General features: G+C 37.6%; 1 protein-coding gene across 1 annotated transcript; it reads left to right on the top strand.

Moving 5' to 3' along the window:
• The first annotated feature begins 81 nt into the window (after positions 1-81).
• Positions 82-14752, top strand: LOC110998703 (melanotransferrin). Its single transcript, XM_022267458.2, has 17 exons — positions 82-238; positions 350-549; positions 716-838; positions 1071-1232; positions 1311-1444; positions 1601-1767; positions 2338-2482; positions 3017-3107; positions 3334-3428; positions 4037-4142; positions 4479-4661; positions 6524-6694; positions 11035-11204; positions 11570-11713; positions 12679-12866; positions 13819-13978; positions 14472-14752. Exons 1-17 carry the CDS (start codon positions 205-207, stop codon positions 14740-14742), a joined length of 2544 nt encoding a protein of 847 aa, XP_022123150.2. The 5' UTR covers positions 82-204; the 3' UTR covers positions 14743-14752.
• Positions 14753-15777: the final 1025 nt, after the last annotated feature.

Genomic DNA, 15777 nt, shown 5'->3' with positions numbered 1-15777 from the left:
AATTTATTTATGTTCTGGTCTATATAGTGTACACTGTCCAGTATAACCATAGGTTTTCATAATGCCTATAGTTGGTCTGTAATAAGTAATTGTTTACTTCTACTTGATCTGTGTTGTTGATTTCAGTTAGGCCGATCGTTTTCGGGTGTGTCCAATGAATTGAATAATTATACTTAAAAACATGATAATTTGAGAAAAAGAAATATGCTGGAAATAGTTTTATTATTCTGTTCAATAGGTATGCAAGATTCTTTCTCAAAAACTTAACGTCCAGTTTAATGCTACTACATTTTTGCGTATATTTTTGTTAATGTATTTATTGTTAACTTAATATTTATTCTTTTTCCAGTTTCCGCTCAAGGAAGCTACTACGGTAGCGAGACTATAGCTAATGGTATCCATGGAGAACCAAAAATTGAAGGTAAAGACAAAGTAACCTGGTGCACTACATCTATACCGGAACAGAAAAAATGTGAAAAACTATCCAAAACTGTGCTTCAGGATAAAGGACTTTTTGGAAAGGATTTCATCGAAATAGAATGTAAACGGGTAAGACTAAAAGTTATAAAATTTGCTTGGTATTTTAGTTTAACTGATTTTGAATTTGCTTGTTTTACACCTTGATTGAACTAAATGTTTTTGCCAGCAATATTCTTTTATTTGGTATTAAAGTAAATCAGACATTAAATTTATAAAAGCATATTATGCTTTCTAGGCATTTGATGCAGAAGAATGTATGACATGGGTTGATCAAGGGGATGCATCATTACTAGCTCTTGATGCTGGTGAAGTATATGTTGCTGGAAGATATCACTCACTTGTACCATTGCTACAAGAGGTATTTATTGATGTTTTCACAGTAAATATATTTTTTTGTATAGTAGTATTATCATATTCTCAATATAGTCGCATGTTTTTTTAATTATAAAATTAGTATCCTGTCTTGGGCTTTTTTTTAATCTTATGACTTAATATTAGCATGATGATTCGTGAATGCTCCTGTTTTAAATAATTTAATATAGCTTCTTAATTTATTAGTTAATTAAAAATGCTTTACAATTTTATTAAAGGTGTATGGTGGTGGAGAACCCTATCAATATGCAGTTGCTGTTGTAAGGAAAGGCAGTTTGCCCCAAGTGCAACCTAGTGGAGGTTTATATGGACTAAGAGGGGTAAAGGCCTGTTTCCCTGGGGTTGGGTCACTTGCTGGATGGGTCATGCCAATACATGTGGTAAGATATTTTTACAAACTTTGTGGTTCAGTGAATCATGTTATTTATTTATTTTTATAAAAATACATAAAATTTCAGCTTATCAAAGAAGGTGGCCTCAAGATAACTGACTGTAATAATCATGTTAAGTCAGCGGTGGAATACTTCAGTGATTCATGTGCACCAAACTCTTTGAAGGATTTGTATAATCCTATTGGAGATAATCCTGATCAGTAAGTGATTTACTTATTCCAAAATCTTTGTAAATATTTAAGAGCAATGCATAATATATTTTAAGTCTGGATATAATGTTATATACATATATGATACTACATATAATATAAATCTATAAGTTGTAAGTACTATACTCTGAATGTTACTATTTGCAGGTTATGTAAGCTATGCACCGGTGGAGCTGGAGTGCGTTGTACCCTGGCAGACCCTTATGCAGGGTATGAGGGAGCACTTAGATGCCTTGTCAGTAATGGAACAGGGGAAATTGCCTTTGTTAGAGACAGTACAATACAACATGCCTTACTTTCACATAAAATATTAGGTAATGCTTTGGTGACAATGATCTCCTTGATATTAAGGTTAATAGCTGTGCCTAACACTAAACTATTATTGTTTTACCAATAATCAAACATAGGACTATCAAATTGTACACAACTGTGGTTTATATGATTTTTATTTATACAGATTATATGTTTATTTCTGACAGACCAGTATAAGAATATTCGACAGACCAGTTTATTTAGTTTAAGTATATTCTAAATATAATAATTAAAATTATAAATCTTGGTCACTCGGTCTCAATCGCTCTCGATTTTTTCTTCGACAAAAACGCTGCACATCTTTGTGACGCTATTATTGTTGCGTTTCATCCGTAAAAAATTACTCTCGTGCGGTATAACTTCAATATTATATTCAAAAGCATAATATTAATTTACATCATTCACAAGCACGCGCGATATATATACTAATCTAAAAAGAAACTAACATTTATATTTGGTTTATTTATTGAAATTAAAATATTTATGCGTGCATCATTTAAATCGTTTATTTGAGTATTTCGAGATTTAGAGAATCTTCTATAAAATATTAACTTAATTTAATTTGTAAACAGGCGGCGTAACAGAGGACGATTTCGAGTTGATATGTCGCGACGGATCTCGTGCTCCAGTCACTCACTGGGAAAGGTGTAACTGGGGCCGAGTACCTGCTGATGCTGTGCTCACTTCCAGTGTTGCCACCCCAGCCCAAAGAAGCAGGTAAGTTATATCATTGCCGCGCACCACCACTCTGTGGAACCAGCTGCCAACTGAAGTATTTCCGAACCAATTCGACTTAGGGTCCTTCAAGAAAAGAGCGTACCAATTCTTAAAAGGCCGGCAACGCACTCGCGAGCCCTCTGGCATTGAGGGTGTCCATGGGCGGCGGTAACACTTAACATCAGGTGAGCCTCCTGCCCGTTTGCCCCCTGTTCTATAAAAAAAAAATGTACTAGCCACCGCACGACTTCATTCCCATAGTGCCTTCGCGTAGTACAAAATATTTTTAATTGGACATAAATTTGCATTTTACGTTTTATATGTTTGTTGATAATACTTGTTGTTTGTGCATTTTTTTTTGTGTTTAATATGTTCACATAAATTTTATAAAATAATTATGTCCCACAAATTTTATTACTAGAAAATAGTTTCAAGGCACATCAACATAGTATAAACAATAAATTCTGTTTGAAAAAGGTTTTTATATATTACAAACCCAGTTCTATAATATGAATAAAATATTTTTGATTACAGATACCAAAAACTGATAATGAAGATTGTTGAGCTTTATGGTGAACCAAATACAATGAATAAAATGTCAAACCGGACAGATGCATACCAACAGGTGTTTTTTTTATTTAAATTAATTAACAAAAATTTGTTCTGTATATACAATAGAAATTAAACAAATTTAAAGTCTTGAAACAAATTCTCAAAGTTCTTTTAAATGAGGCTCTTGAAACATATTCATAAAAAAAGTTATAAGATTATTTAGTCGTCATTTTGAATTATATTATCTAATATCCCTAGTTGACATGTTTTTTATTTAATAAACTTATTTGTAAAAATAGGACGCCTATGGAAACTGGCTGTCGTCCACTACAGAACAAAACCGGTACTATGATGGGTTTAGACGAAATCAATTCGATCGTAATGACGAAGGAAGGTAGGATTTCATTAATATTATTTTATAAAATAAGATTTTAATATTAATGTTCTGTTTAAGAGAATAACATTATATAGAATATATTAATGCTGAAGTTGATGGTAAACCTCAATTACTATTTACGTAGTTATTCCTAAATGCAACAACCAAGCCACAGAATGTTACATACTTAAAAATCGAATGTCAATAAGATACTAAAATGCATGTCAGATGTCTAGTGTTTATTGTCTTTGATTTTTTATCTTTTGATCTTTCGTGGAAATATACGAAAAAATGATCTCGCACTTTTAAGGGTATATAAATATATAGAGTTTGATAGTTTATGAGAGCCCCACTTCATTGTTTTTTTATACCTAACGAGTATTTAGTCAGAATAAAATAGTAATATTTTATAAGACTGAAAGCATAAAGCAATGAATATTGAAAAAAAATTGCTTATGTTGAGATAGACGAGACGCCTTAAAATAACTCTTACAGATTTATAAACACAATTGTTTTAAGTATATATAGTATCTATATATATGTTTAAGTAAATATAGTAATCTAGGCACTGTCCAGTTTTAATATTATAACTATTATTATTTTATTTTATAATTATTCTATTCCAGTACTACGATGTCTCCGTACAAACCAAGGGTTGACAACTACGGTCAACCCATTGAATTGCCATTTAAACTATTTCAATCTGAAGGCACAACAGACCTCCTTTTACAAGTAAGTTATCCAAAAGACAATGTTATTCTTGATTATAGAAACAAAATTATATTATTTTGACCTTTAAATTTCTTAAAATTTATATAAGTTAAATAATACGTTTATTTTGGAACATAAGATCTTCTAGGTATCACGGTAATAAGAGATGTATATATGTATTTTTGTTTGTTATATGAGAATTGTTTTTTAAAACAAACAGTAAAAATGTAGCAGATGGATTATGATAGGAAACTGGTCTACTGCTACTATTTTCCATATCTCAACTATACAGCTGTTGTAAATACTCTATATAGCCGTAATTTTTATTCATTTTAATACATTTATACCTTATCTTAGGATTCCACAATTAGTTTCCGAATATTGGATGAAGAGGAGCAGGCAGCTCACCATATTTTAAATAACAAATATGTAGGCGATCAGGCGGAGAAGGCTGTCATTGGTATAAGGGACTGTCCAGTCAAACGCGCCACGCTCTGTGTCACCAGTGATGCTGAATACGACAAATGTATTAAAATGAGGGTAAGATACGGATCTTTCATGTAATATCCAAATCCACAATTTTAAAAATAAAAAATCTATATATTACTTCACAAAAACCAATTTTTGAAAATATAGTAATTCAATATGTTTCTTTACTACTGTAATAAAAAAATTGGTTGCCTGTAAAGTCGGTATACGGGCGAAAGTTTTACGTGACAACGACTTGGAGTGGTAAAATAATTTTAATGTGAATATTCATTCGTATAGTAGGAAGAAGGATGAATCACTTTTTATGTCTATCTCTCTCGCTCTTAGGCGGGCTAACCATGCCCGAGTGGAAGGGACGCGTGCCTCTCACTCGCTCTCATTGTGAGTGCATAACGTGAGCGGAGCGTAACGCAGTTTCTTGAAGTGTCACCCGGCAAACCAATTTATAAAACGTTGTCACGTCACTCTTTAGGTCGGGTACTCAAATTTCCGTATTTGTTTCGTGATAAAAAAATTTAAGAGTACTGTGACCGATCGACTCTTGCCCGGTTTCCTTACGATGTTTTCCTTCATCCTACGAGCGTGTTAAATGCGCACATTAACACTGTACTGTAGCTACTATGTTAAACATGGTATTCAAAATATCAAGAAATTAATGGATAATACGGGCCCATAAAAATTCGGTTACAATAACCCCATTTTCAATTAAGATATTTATTGTCTTTCCTTTTTTATAAATGTCTTATTTTTCCAAATATTTTTTTTTATGTCTTAATAATCTTTTTAATACAGTTGCTCAAAAAGTGGCATATTGCAGGGAGGTATAGCGTTCGGAAAGTGGGCTATTACACACTCGTGCTTTTTCTTTGCCATTCCCGCACTCGTGCGTTTTCTTTGCCAACTGTCAAAACAATGTATTAAAAAGAAAAAACCAACCACGAAGGTTTTATTAAAAAGATTCATAGAAGTTTTTATGATATATGATTTCTAAATATTATAATAATTGGATTCAATAAGGTCGGTTAAGTTTCTTTTCATTTCATATCAATTAAAAAAATATTAAAAATAATTTTATAATATATGCAAATACGTATTTTTAAAAAGTTTACTAATAATTGGATTCAATAAGTTAGGTTAGGTTTATTTTATTTCATATCAATAAAAAAAATATTAAAAAGAAAAAACTAACCATGAAGTTTTTACTAAAAAAAAATCACAGAAGTTTTAATGATTGGACTCAATGAGTTTGATTTCAATAAAAATAGTATACTGTAGAATTGGCTGTATGGGCCAAGTTCCCTTTGCCTACCCAGAATGGGTGAAGAAAAGAAAAATCAAGCTTTGCTCATATTCTTTGCGGTTGGCGCCATTTTCCAAAAATGTTCTTTCGAGTTGAATTATTTGTTGCACAAAATGAGTAATTTCGACGATATTTTATTTGAATGAATACCACCCGAACTCAGTATAATTGCACAAAATGCTTCGGAGAACAATTTACCGGAAATATATAACATATCTACGTGCAATGGATTTATTCCGTAGAGAGAAGAGAAAAAAAGCAAATAGTTTAATTAAATTGCTTAATTTTTTCGCAACTGTATTAAAAATAGTCGTTCAGTACACGTGCGGAACCGTCATTGCAACTCGTCCCGACTGTCAACCCTCACCTTCGGCTGCGCCTCGGCTCGGGTAGACATTCGTCGGAACTCGTTGCAATGACAGGCTTTCCGCACTTGTAATGAAATATACTATTTTATTCCTTACGGCTGTGTTAATATTGGAGCGAAATATCTCTGCTCACTGCACTTACGTTACGCACAATACGAAGAACTTTCATACAAATTTTACTTTTAACTTTATCAAATAGGTAATTTTAGAATTCTTGCAAATTCACTGAAGATCATTTCCCACAGATAGCGTTAAAGGCCGCCTTCCTATCTCCGACTCTTATATGTTGGCGCGGGCATAGTTCCCGTCACTGCGAGCGGGCAATCGCTGACGGAACAGCTGACATGGCGGTGTTTGACGCCGCCGATATGTTGCACGCCGCTTACAAATATCGACTGGTGCCGTTTATGCAAGAGGTGAGTTTTAATTCACTTCAAAAATAATGTTAATCATTCTAAATAAGTCTAAACTATTGATGAATGACTGGAAAAGTTGAGCCTGATAATCCATTTATCAAGATCAAAAATCGTTCACAGAAGACTGATTAGAAGGATTAACATCAAGACTAAAAATAATCCTGTAGGAATAATGAAAACGTAAAAAACACGATATTCCTAAAATTTGACGGCGTAGGGACCTGACGACCCCATCGCCCACTGGTGAAATAACCTGTGAAAGAGATTATTTCACCAGTGCAATCAGTCAACCCCCTTCCTAGTGGGAGTGCCATGCTGTTGCTTTCGGGCTTCAGCCAAATGGGCAGGCACGACCGGGGCAGTACCACTGTCTCACAGAAAACCGGCGTGAAGTGATGCAATAGGTTTAGCTTATTGTACTCGCGTTTCGTTCGGTGAGTGAGACTCCCGGAGCCCATCCCCCCCCCCCCCCCTCCCCAGACTATGACGGTGCAGTTTAAAGAAAGATTACCCCAGGGGGGTACCACACGTGGAGAATCCCCCTCTGGGCGTCCATCATCGGAACAATCAGTATCCGGTGGTGGATGCACAGGCTGCCCTTCGTATTCTGGGGTGGGCAAAAACTGCGCTCTAAAAAAAACATCCAGTTCTAGTTTTAGGTTTCGATCTCGGGGCAAACGGAAGAATTCGCCGAAGGCAACCCCTTCCACGCTCACAGTGGACTTCACCAATGTTAGGGGGCTCAACTCAAACCTAAGCGCGGTTCACTTTCACCTTGAATCTGCGAAGCCGGCCTTATTCTTCCTCACTGAGACTCAGATATCCTCCCCGGCTGATACTTCTTACCTCTCCTACCCGGGGTACAAATTGGAACATTCATTTGTGCCGCGGGCGGGAGTTTGCGTGTACGTCAGAGAGGATATCTGTTCTCGTCGCCTCGGGACGCTTGAAGGAAGGGACCTATCTAACCTCTGGCTCCGCATAGACTGCGATGACCATCCGCGATTCTATGCGTGCCTGTATAGGTCCCATAGCGGAAATGACGAAACTGACCGACTCATCGAGCACATCCAAATGGCTACAGATTCCCTGCTTGAAAGGGTTCCTACCGCCGAAATCGTGATACTTGGCGATTTTAACGCCCACCATGCCGATTGGCTCGGCTCTGAAACCACCGATCACGCGGGAAGATCCTTTCACGACTTTGCTTTAGCCTACGACCTGACACAAATGGTCCCTGCGATTACGCGAATACCAGATGTGGACGGTCATAAACCCTCTTTGTTGGACCTTCTGCTGACTTCGCATCCGGAGAACTATCAAGTCTCCGTTGACCCGCCATTAGGTTCATCGGATCATTGTGTGGTCCGGAGTACTGTGCCATCTACGCGCCCTTCGCGGTCGCGCTTTTTGGGTTTTCGCCGTATTTGGCACTACAAGTCAGCAGATTGGGACGGGATGCGGTCTTTCTTTGCGTCCTACCCTTGGGGGCCTATTTGCTTTTCGTCTGAAGCTCCAGATTCCGTCGCTGCCTCTGTCGCCGAAGTGGTTCTGCAGGGAATGGAACTCTTTATTCCTTTTTCTGCGGTGCCGATCGGTGGCAAGTCTCAGCCCTGGTTTAAGCGTTCTTGCAAGACAGCCTCGCGTCGAAAGCGAGAATGCTTTAAGGCATGGGCAGAAGCGGCGAAATCTCGTGATGCTAATACCAGCGAACTCAAAAAAGCATATAACTCAGCCTCCAGGTCCTTCAAACGGGAAATCACTAAAGCAAAGTCAGAGCACATTGCCAGATTTGGCGAGAGATTGGCCCAACTCCCTTCGGGGACTCGAGCCTTCTGGTCTCTAGCCAAAGCTGTCCAAGGGAATTTTTGTCAGCCCTCCATTCCACCATTGCACAGGGAGGATGACTCGCTGGCCCACACTGCGAAGGAGAAGGCCGACCTTTTAGGCTGTCTCTTCGCGTCCAACTCGACTTTGGATGACCGAGGGAGATCACCACCGAGCATTTCACGGTGTGATTCTTCGATGCCGGAAGTTACATTCCGGCAACGTGCTGTCCGTAAAGCATTATCTTCCTTGGACATACATAAGTCGAGCGGGCCGGATGGTATTCCTCCAATTGTGCTGCGTACTTGTGCTCCTGAGTTGGCTCCGGTCTTAACGCGCCTTTTCCGGTACCTGTACTCGCTTGGCACTGTCCCGGAGTGCTGGAAGATCGCATCGATACATCCGATCCCTAAAAAAGGCGATCGCTCCGATCCGTCCAACTATCGCCCAATAGCGATAACCTCCTTGTTCTCCAAAATAATGGAATCCATTATTAATTGCCAGCTCCTGGAGTATCTGGAGGGCCACCAGCTGATAAGTGACTCTCAGTACGGCTTTCGTCGTGGTCGTTCGGCTGGTGACCTTCTTGTATACCTTACGCATAGATGGGCGGAGGCAATTGAGTCCAAGGGGGAGGCTCTAGCGGTTAGTTTGGACATAGCGAAAGCCTTCGATCGGGTGTGGCACAGAGCACTGCTCTCGAAGCTTCCAGCCTATGGGCTTCCCGAGAAATTATGCGATTGGATCTCCAGCTTTCTGGCCGATCGGAGCATCAAGGTCGTCATCGACGGAGCATGTTCCGACCTTAAACCCGTGAACGCTGGGGTCCCACAAGGCTGTGTTTTATCCCCGACCCTGTTTCTTCTGCATATCAATGATATGTTGCAACTTAGCAACATTCACTGCTATGCGGATGACAGCACTGGGGACACTCTTTACACTGGCCGGGCAAGTATTTCTCGGGCAGATGTCGATGAGTACCGGAACAAACTTGTGTCTGAAGTAGAAACCCTACTACGTGGAGTCTCTGACTGGGGCAGACTAAACTTAGTCCAATTTAACCCCAAACAGACACAAGTTTGCGCGTTTTCCGCTAAAAAAACACCCTTTGTCGCTACTCCTCTTTTCGAAAACACTCTCCTTAAAGCCACAGCCAGCATTGGAATACTTGGCGTTGACATATCGAACGACGTTCAGTTTCGCGGTCACTTGGAAGGAAAGGCAAAATTAGCCTCCAAAAAGCTCGGTGTGCTCAGCAGGGCGAGACATGGCCAGGGCCACCGCTTGCAACTATATAAAGCGCAAATTCGGCCCCACATGGAGTACTGTTCCCACCTTTGGGCGGGTGCTCCCCAGTACCAGCTTCTTCCACTTGATCGTATTCAACGAAGAGCGGTTCGAATCGTTGACGACCAAAATCTCTCCAAGCGGCTTGATCCTTTGGCGTTGCGTAGAGATGTGGGGTCTCTCTGCATCTTCTACCGCATTTACCATGGAGAGTGTTCAGAGGAGTTGTTCGGATTAATACCTGCAGCTGAGTTTCATCATCGGACGTCGAGGCAGAATACGAAATTCCACCCGTATCACCTCGACGTCCGCCGTTCCACAACTGCGCGTTTTTCCAGGCAGTTTTTGCCGCGCACCACCACTCTGTGGAACCAGCTGCCAACTGAAGTATTTCCGAACCAATTCGACTTAGGGTCCTTCAAGAAAAGAGCGTACCAATTCTTAAAAGGCCGGCAACGCACTCGCGAGCCCTCTGGCATTGAGGGTGTCCATGGGCGGCGGTATCACTTAACATCAGGTGAGCCTCCTGCCCGTTTGCCCCCTGTTCTATAAAAAAAAAAAAAAAAAAAATTTGAATTAAATTGGAATTCCCAAAGTGAGTTAAGATATATAACAGAGAATTTTATATGTTTACACTTCTCTGTGCAAGATACTTATAGGCGATAACGCAACATAACTATATCGCCAAATTCTTCATGATTACTATAAAATCAAAAAGAATTCTCAAAAAGTGTAAATAAATATTTGTTCAAAACCATCCAATGTCACTACATATTATAAAACAAAGTCGCTTTCTCTGTCCCTATGTGCCTTTGTATGCTTAAATCTTTGAAACTACGCAACGGATTTTCATGCGGTTTTTTAATAGATAGAGTGCTTCAAGAGGAAGGTTTATATGTATAATAACATCCATTAAATAGTGGAGAAGTTATTTTTGAGGTTTCTAATGTGATGTCGTAAATAATTACATTTTTTCCGCTTACATTTTAAACGCAGGAAGAACCCTACGAGTTTTATCAAAATAATGTACTAAGTATTACAGAAAAGTCCGTGATGGTATATGTCTATCTCTTATGGATAACCCACATTTTTATATACAACGTTCACAGATTTTCTGTAGTGTATTTAGTATCAGCATTGCACCCGTGCGAAGCCGGGGCGGGTCGCTAGTGTTATATAAAATGAACATCAAACTTTTAAGTAACCACCATATTAAACTCATCCAGGTCTACTCAAGCGGAGACAGCTGGTATTACGCAGTAGCTGTCGGCAAAGAGCAAGATCCAGATACAGATTTGACTTATTTGAGAGGCAAGAACACCTGTCACACGGGTATCGGTACGGCAGCTGGCTGGATTTATCCTTTGGCCTATCTAATATCAAATGGGTGGATTAGGTAATTATTTAAGTGTATTTTAAGTGAACATGTATTTTCTTTTTCTATATATATGTGTCTTCACTAAAACATCATGGAACATTACGATCTAGCCTAACTTAAGACTTATAAATGATTTAAGTCTAACCTAATTTACTAAAAAGGATTTTTTTAAAGTAAACATGTTTTTTTGTGAAAGTTTAAATAATTCTGTATTTTTTATTAATGTTATGTGATTAGCTGGAACCGGAAATCAAGCCAAAGAACTTCCGGTCATATATCATTTAATGTAAAGAAAATAATATTAAATGTAAATCTATTAAATTTATTACAGGAAAATATATAGATTTATCTGTGATTTCTTTCTGTGAAACTTTTTCTTTCAGACCGTACGGCTGTGACGGCGCACACGCGGCGGCGCAATATTTCAGTAAGTCATGCGCACCGGGCGCTCTCAGCAGCGAATATGTGGACTCAGGCACTGTGCCTCATGACAACCTGTGCCATTTATGCCATGGAGCGTCGTATCGGTAATACTATATTTATTAGTTTAGTGTCTCAGCGCTCTGGTACCGATGTTTTAAAACGTCTTGTCTTAATAAAACCGCACATATGTCCATATTTTATTCGTATCGCAAGTCGCAATCTCGTCTTGAGCTCCGGCAAATTCATACAGAAAAAAATGGTTTGACAGCTCCTTTACATTGTAGAATTCGCATCATAGAATCTGTGTTGAAAGAGCCGGCGTGGCACTTATGCGTGTTATATTTGCTACGTATGATGTATTAATAACAAATATTTTTTTATTATAATTTTTCATATAAAGTATAATGTTGTCAACATTAAAAGGTAATTTAGCACTTCTGCGACCGCAAGTCCATCAACAGTTCTATATCTACAAACCGTTAAGTAAAATATTTCCCATAGACTATAGAAACTTCTATCAATAAATAAAAATGAAATGAGATAAGTGGGATTTTCCTTTCGGGCAGTAAAACTGTTTTCACCTATTAGTTGTTAACTGTCAAGCGTTCTGTATTCAATTCTTACATAATAAAAAAAACGTGTGGCTCTCGGGGACTGCCCCGGTAAATCTATGGCATAGCATTTTTTATCAACGTATGCTATTATAATAATTTTTTTATGCAGTATTTTTTTTCTTTGATATTAATTCAATCTACTACTCTACCAGACTGACACGCCTATATAGTCTGTCTCACTCTAACTTGTACCGGCTGCACCGGCCGCACTTACGCTACGTCACCAATCACTTTAGAAAGATATGAATGCGTTCTGTCCCGCTCTAACGCGTGTTATCTGAACCTATATTACGTCATCGTGTGTTAGATTTTTTATTTTCGTTACGGAATTCCTTGATTCTGTCGCCGCGCTCAAACCTCGCTATAAAATCTATCCAATAGCTTAAAAACTATTTATATTATTTCTGTATATATTAAGGTCAATCTATGAAATACCTCCTACCGATAACTTCCAGTCGCTGCAGACGTGACGCAAGTGAGGAGTACTTTGGTCCCGTGGGTGCGCTGCGTTGCATGGTAGAGGGGGGTGGAGATGTGGCTTTTGTGAGGCACACGGCACCTGCTGAGGTCACGGGTGGGCGACGTCGGGAGTGGTGGGCGCGTGACCTACTGGGAGATGATTTGCAGCTCATGTGTCCAGATGGTATGTATGATCGGCTGTGGCTTAGTCGTTAATAGCGCCATGAATTTGTTTCTCTTTCTAGTTGATACGAAGATTTATAAGTTTTGAGAGTTATTTCCTTTATTAAAGTCCCCAAAAACTGCTACGTAATACAATCGCCAATTTACAAACTAAGAACAAGAACCAGATACTCTAGAAAACCTTAATGAAATTAAGTCAAAATAATCAAAATTAAAAAAATGTAATAACGACATCGAAGGGACTACTCATATTAGGTCGTAAAAACCGCTGACGTTATTAAATACAATAGAATTCAGCCGGGACCTTTGATTTTGGTCAATATATGTTGTCCTAAACTATGTCGTCGAAAATAGTTTTGACTGTGATGGTAAAATAAAACATTGGGTTAAAGCTTAACTTAAATATAAACAGAAACCTATACCTGACTATACTAATACCTGAGGGTTTAGCGCGCGCTCTATGATGATTAATTCTTTAAGGTTTCCGTATAGGTTAGGTTAGGGAGGCGGACTCATTTTCCGTAACTAGACTCAAATTTGATCCGTTTTGCGTAAAGTCCTGGCTAATTTAGTCAGCCTAGCTACTTCCAGAGGCACAGAAGTCACTTCACAGGCTCCACACACAGGCGGTAACAAGGTTTTCGTATACGTATACGATAACAATTGCCAGTACGAAAGTATCGAACTTTCAGTATTTATCACATGTATTTGAATCAGTGCTTAGTTCAATATACGCCCATGAAAAGCATACAATAATCGTTACATTTGAATATGCGGAACATTTTTTATCCGCGATGGATTTTGAGCCATTACCTCTTTTAAGGTCCTTTTATAGGCCGGCACAATGATGGCCTAAGCAGTATTTAAACTTGAAATATACTATGAAGATTATTACAATGGCTCGATATTATGTATACTCATTGTAATGTAATGTATACATAACATATGTACAGGTACCCGAGCAAAAATTCACGAATATAAGCATTGCAATCTGGGCAAAGTCCCGGGTTCGGTGATGATGGGACGAGCGAACCACACTGAGTTGGACACATTCTCCAATCTTATGCTCTACGCCCTGCAACTGTATGGAGCTACTGTCAATGATGATTTCAGGTGAGACAATGTTTTAATAACTGCTCTAATGACGTCTCAATTACTGTTGAACGTTTACGTTCGTAAATGTATGTACTGTTTTTTAGTAAATAATTGCGTTTCTTTCGCAATAAATTATGAAATGATAATAAGTAAAAAAATATCTGTCACACAGCTAAAAAACATGCAAGAAGAATACATTTCTTTAAGCATGTAAACTACGTATAGAACAATGGCTGAAGAGCACTTCATTTCTATGAATAGCCGTTATTTCTTACAAAAGTAGTTTTATGTGGAATTATTTCTATAAAACTTGTGCCAAAATCTATTAAAATTTCTGTTTTAACGATAATTTAAATCGCAATTTACATCCTTTTTTAAAAAAACCCCCTAATGAAAGTTATTATAATTTATTTAAAATAACATATATTGTGTACATCTTTACTGGATGTTGACGAAGTAATATTAAAAACTTCACCAAGAAAATTAATATAATTAATCGATTAATTTTCAGCTTCAGCATGTTCTATTCAAAGCCGCCCTACGCAGACTTGATCTTTAGCGACGCGGCGGTCCGTCTAAAGCCCCTTCCACACAACAAGCGTTCGGCAGAAATGATCGCCGGCGATTCGTTACCGCGCGCCGCACGTATTGTGTCATGTGACGCACCGCAAGCCTCCTACTATATAGCATCGGACCCGGATTTCCTCTCCCACGCCTATAGAAATGGAATTTTGGGTCATTTACTTTCGTTTATGTTGCTCTTTGTGGCTATATATAGATGATTATGGATCTTTGTGTGAATAAGCTATTTGTTTTTTTTTTTAATCTGACATATATCAAATTAAATGTTCGCAATATAACACTACTCTAGACAAGACGGTATCTTACCAGTCCCGACGACGTGCCATGCCAATAAAGCGACAGACACGCAAAGAAACCTCAAAATTTTTTAATTGTTAAATTTTACAGATACGCATAAATTTGGATCAAAAATAACCTCCAAGATTAATATAAAATAAAAATAAACTCCAAGACAGTATAAAAATAAGACAGTTCAAGATAAGAAAGAAAGATAATCAGGCATGGCACGTCACTGTCAATTCTCACTAATCTGTCATAGTTTCGTGTCACGTGACCGACAAACAGTATTTTGATTTGAGTGTTTATCATTTTACTAGAGGTAAGGCCCTTTTTAAAGCCCCGGTTTATTAAGATTAAAAATTAATCATTAATTTTTTAGATTAAAAACTAATCTGTTTTATTGTTCTGAGAAACATAGTGAACCTAATTTGATAATGTAACTCAATGATTATACAATAGTTTTAGTCATCATTCTGTAGTCTTAAGTTCAAGGAATATTAGAAGTAATTTGTTAGTATATAGTATTTAGTTACTGTGACCAGTAATACCAGTTCGTACAATTTTGTTAGTTGTCTAGCTTATGTATTGACTACTTTAAAATTTCCATTGAAATATTTTTACTTTTCCTAATTGACATTATATAATAAGATGTGTATTTCACGACATATTATACTGTATGTATAAACAATTAACTCTCTAAGCTATTGTATTTGAAATATTTAAATAGCAAATATTATTAAAACATTTTAATGTCATTTGTGAATCTCACTTACATTTAATCTTTGCCTATGTCAGATTTAAATATGGGATAATAATGTGCTTCTAGCATTAATTTATATTAATTGTGATTAGTTACTGGGTCTCATTACTATAAACTGACAAGACAGTATTTTGATAACATAATTTTCTAATCCTAATATTTGGGTACTTAGATGCTTTATTTTATGTAATGTAGA

Source organism: Pieris rapae, chromosome 11 (assembly GCF_905147795.1).
Source record: "Pieris rapae chromosome 11, ilPieRapa1.1, whole genome shotgun sequence".
NCBI lineage: Eukaryota > Metazoa > Arthropoda > Insecta > Lepidoptera > Pieridae > Pieris > Pieris rapae.
This window is presented reverse-complemented; position numbering and strand designations above follow the sequence as displayed.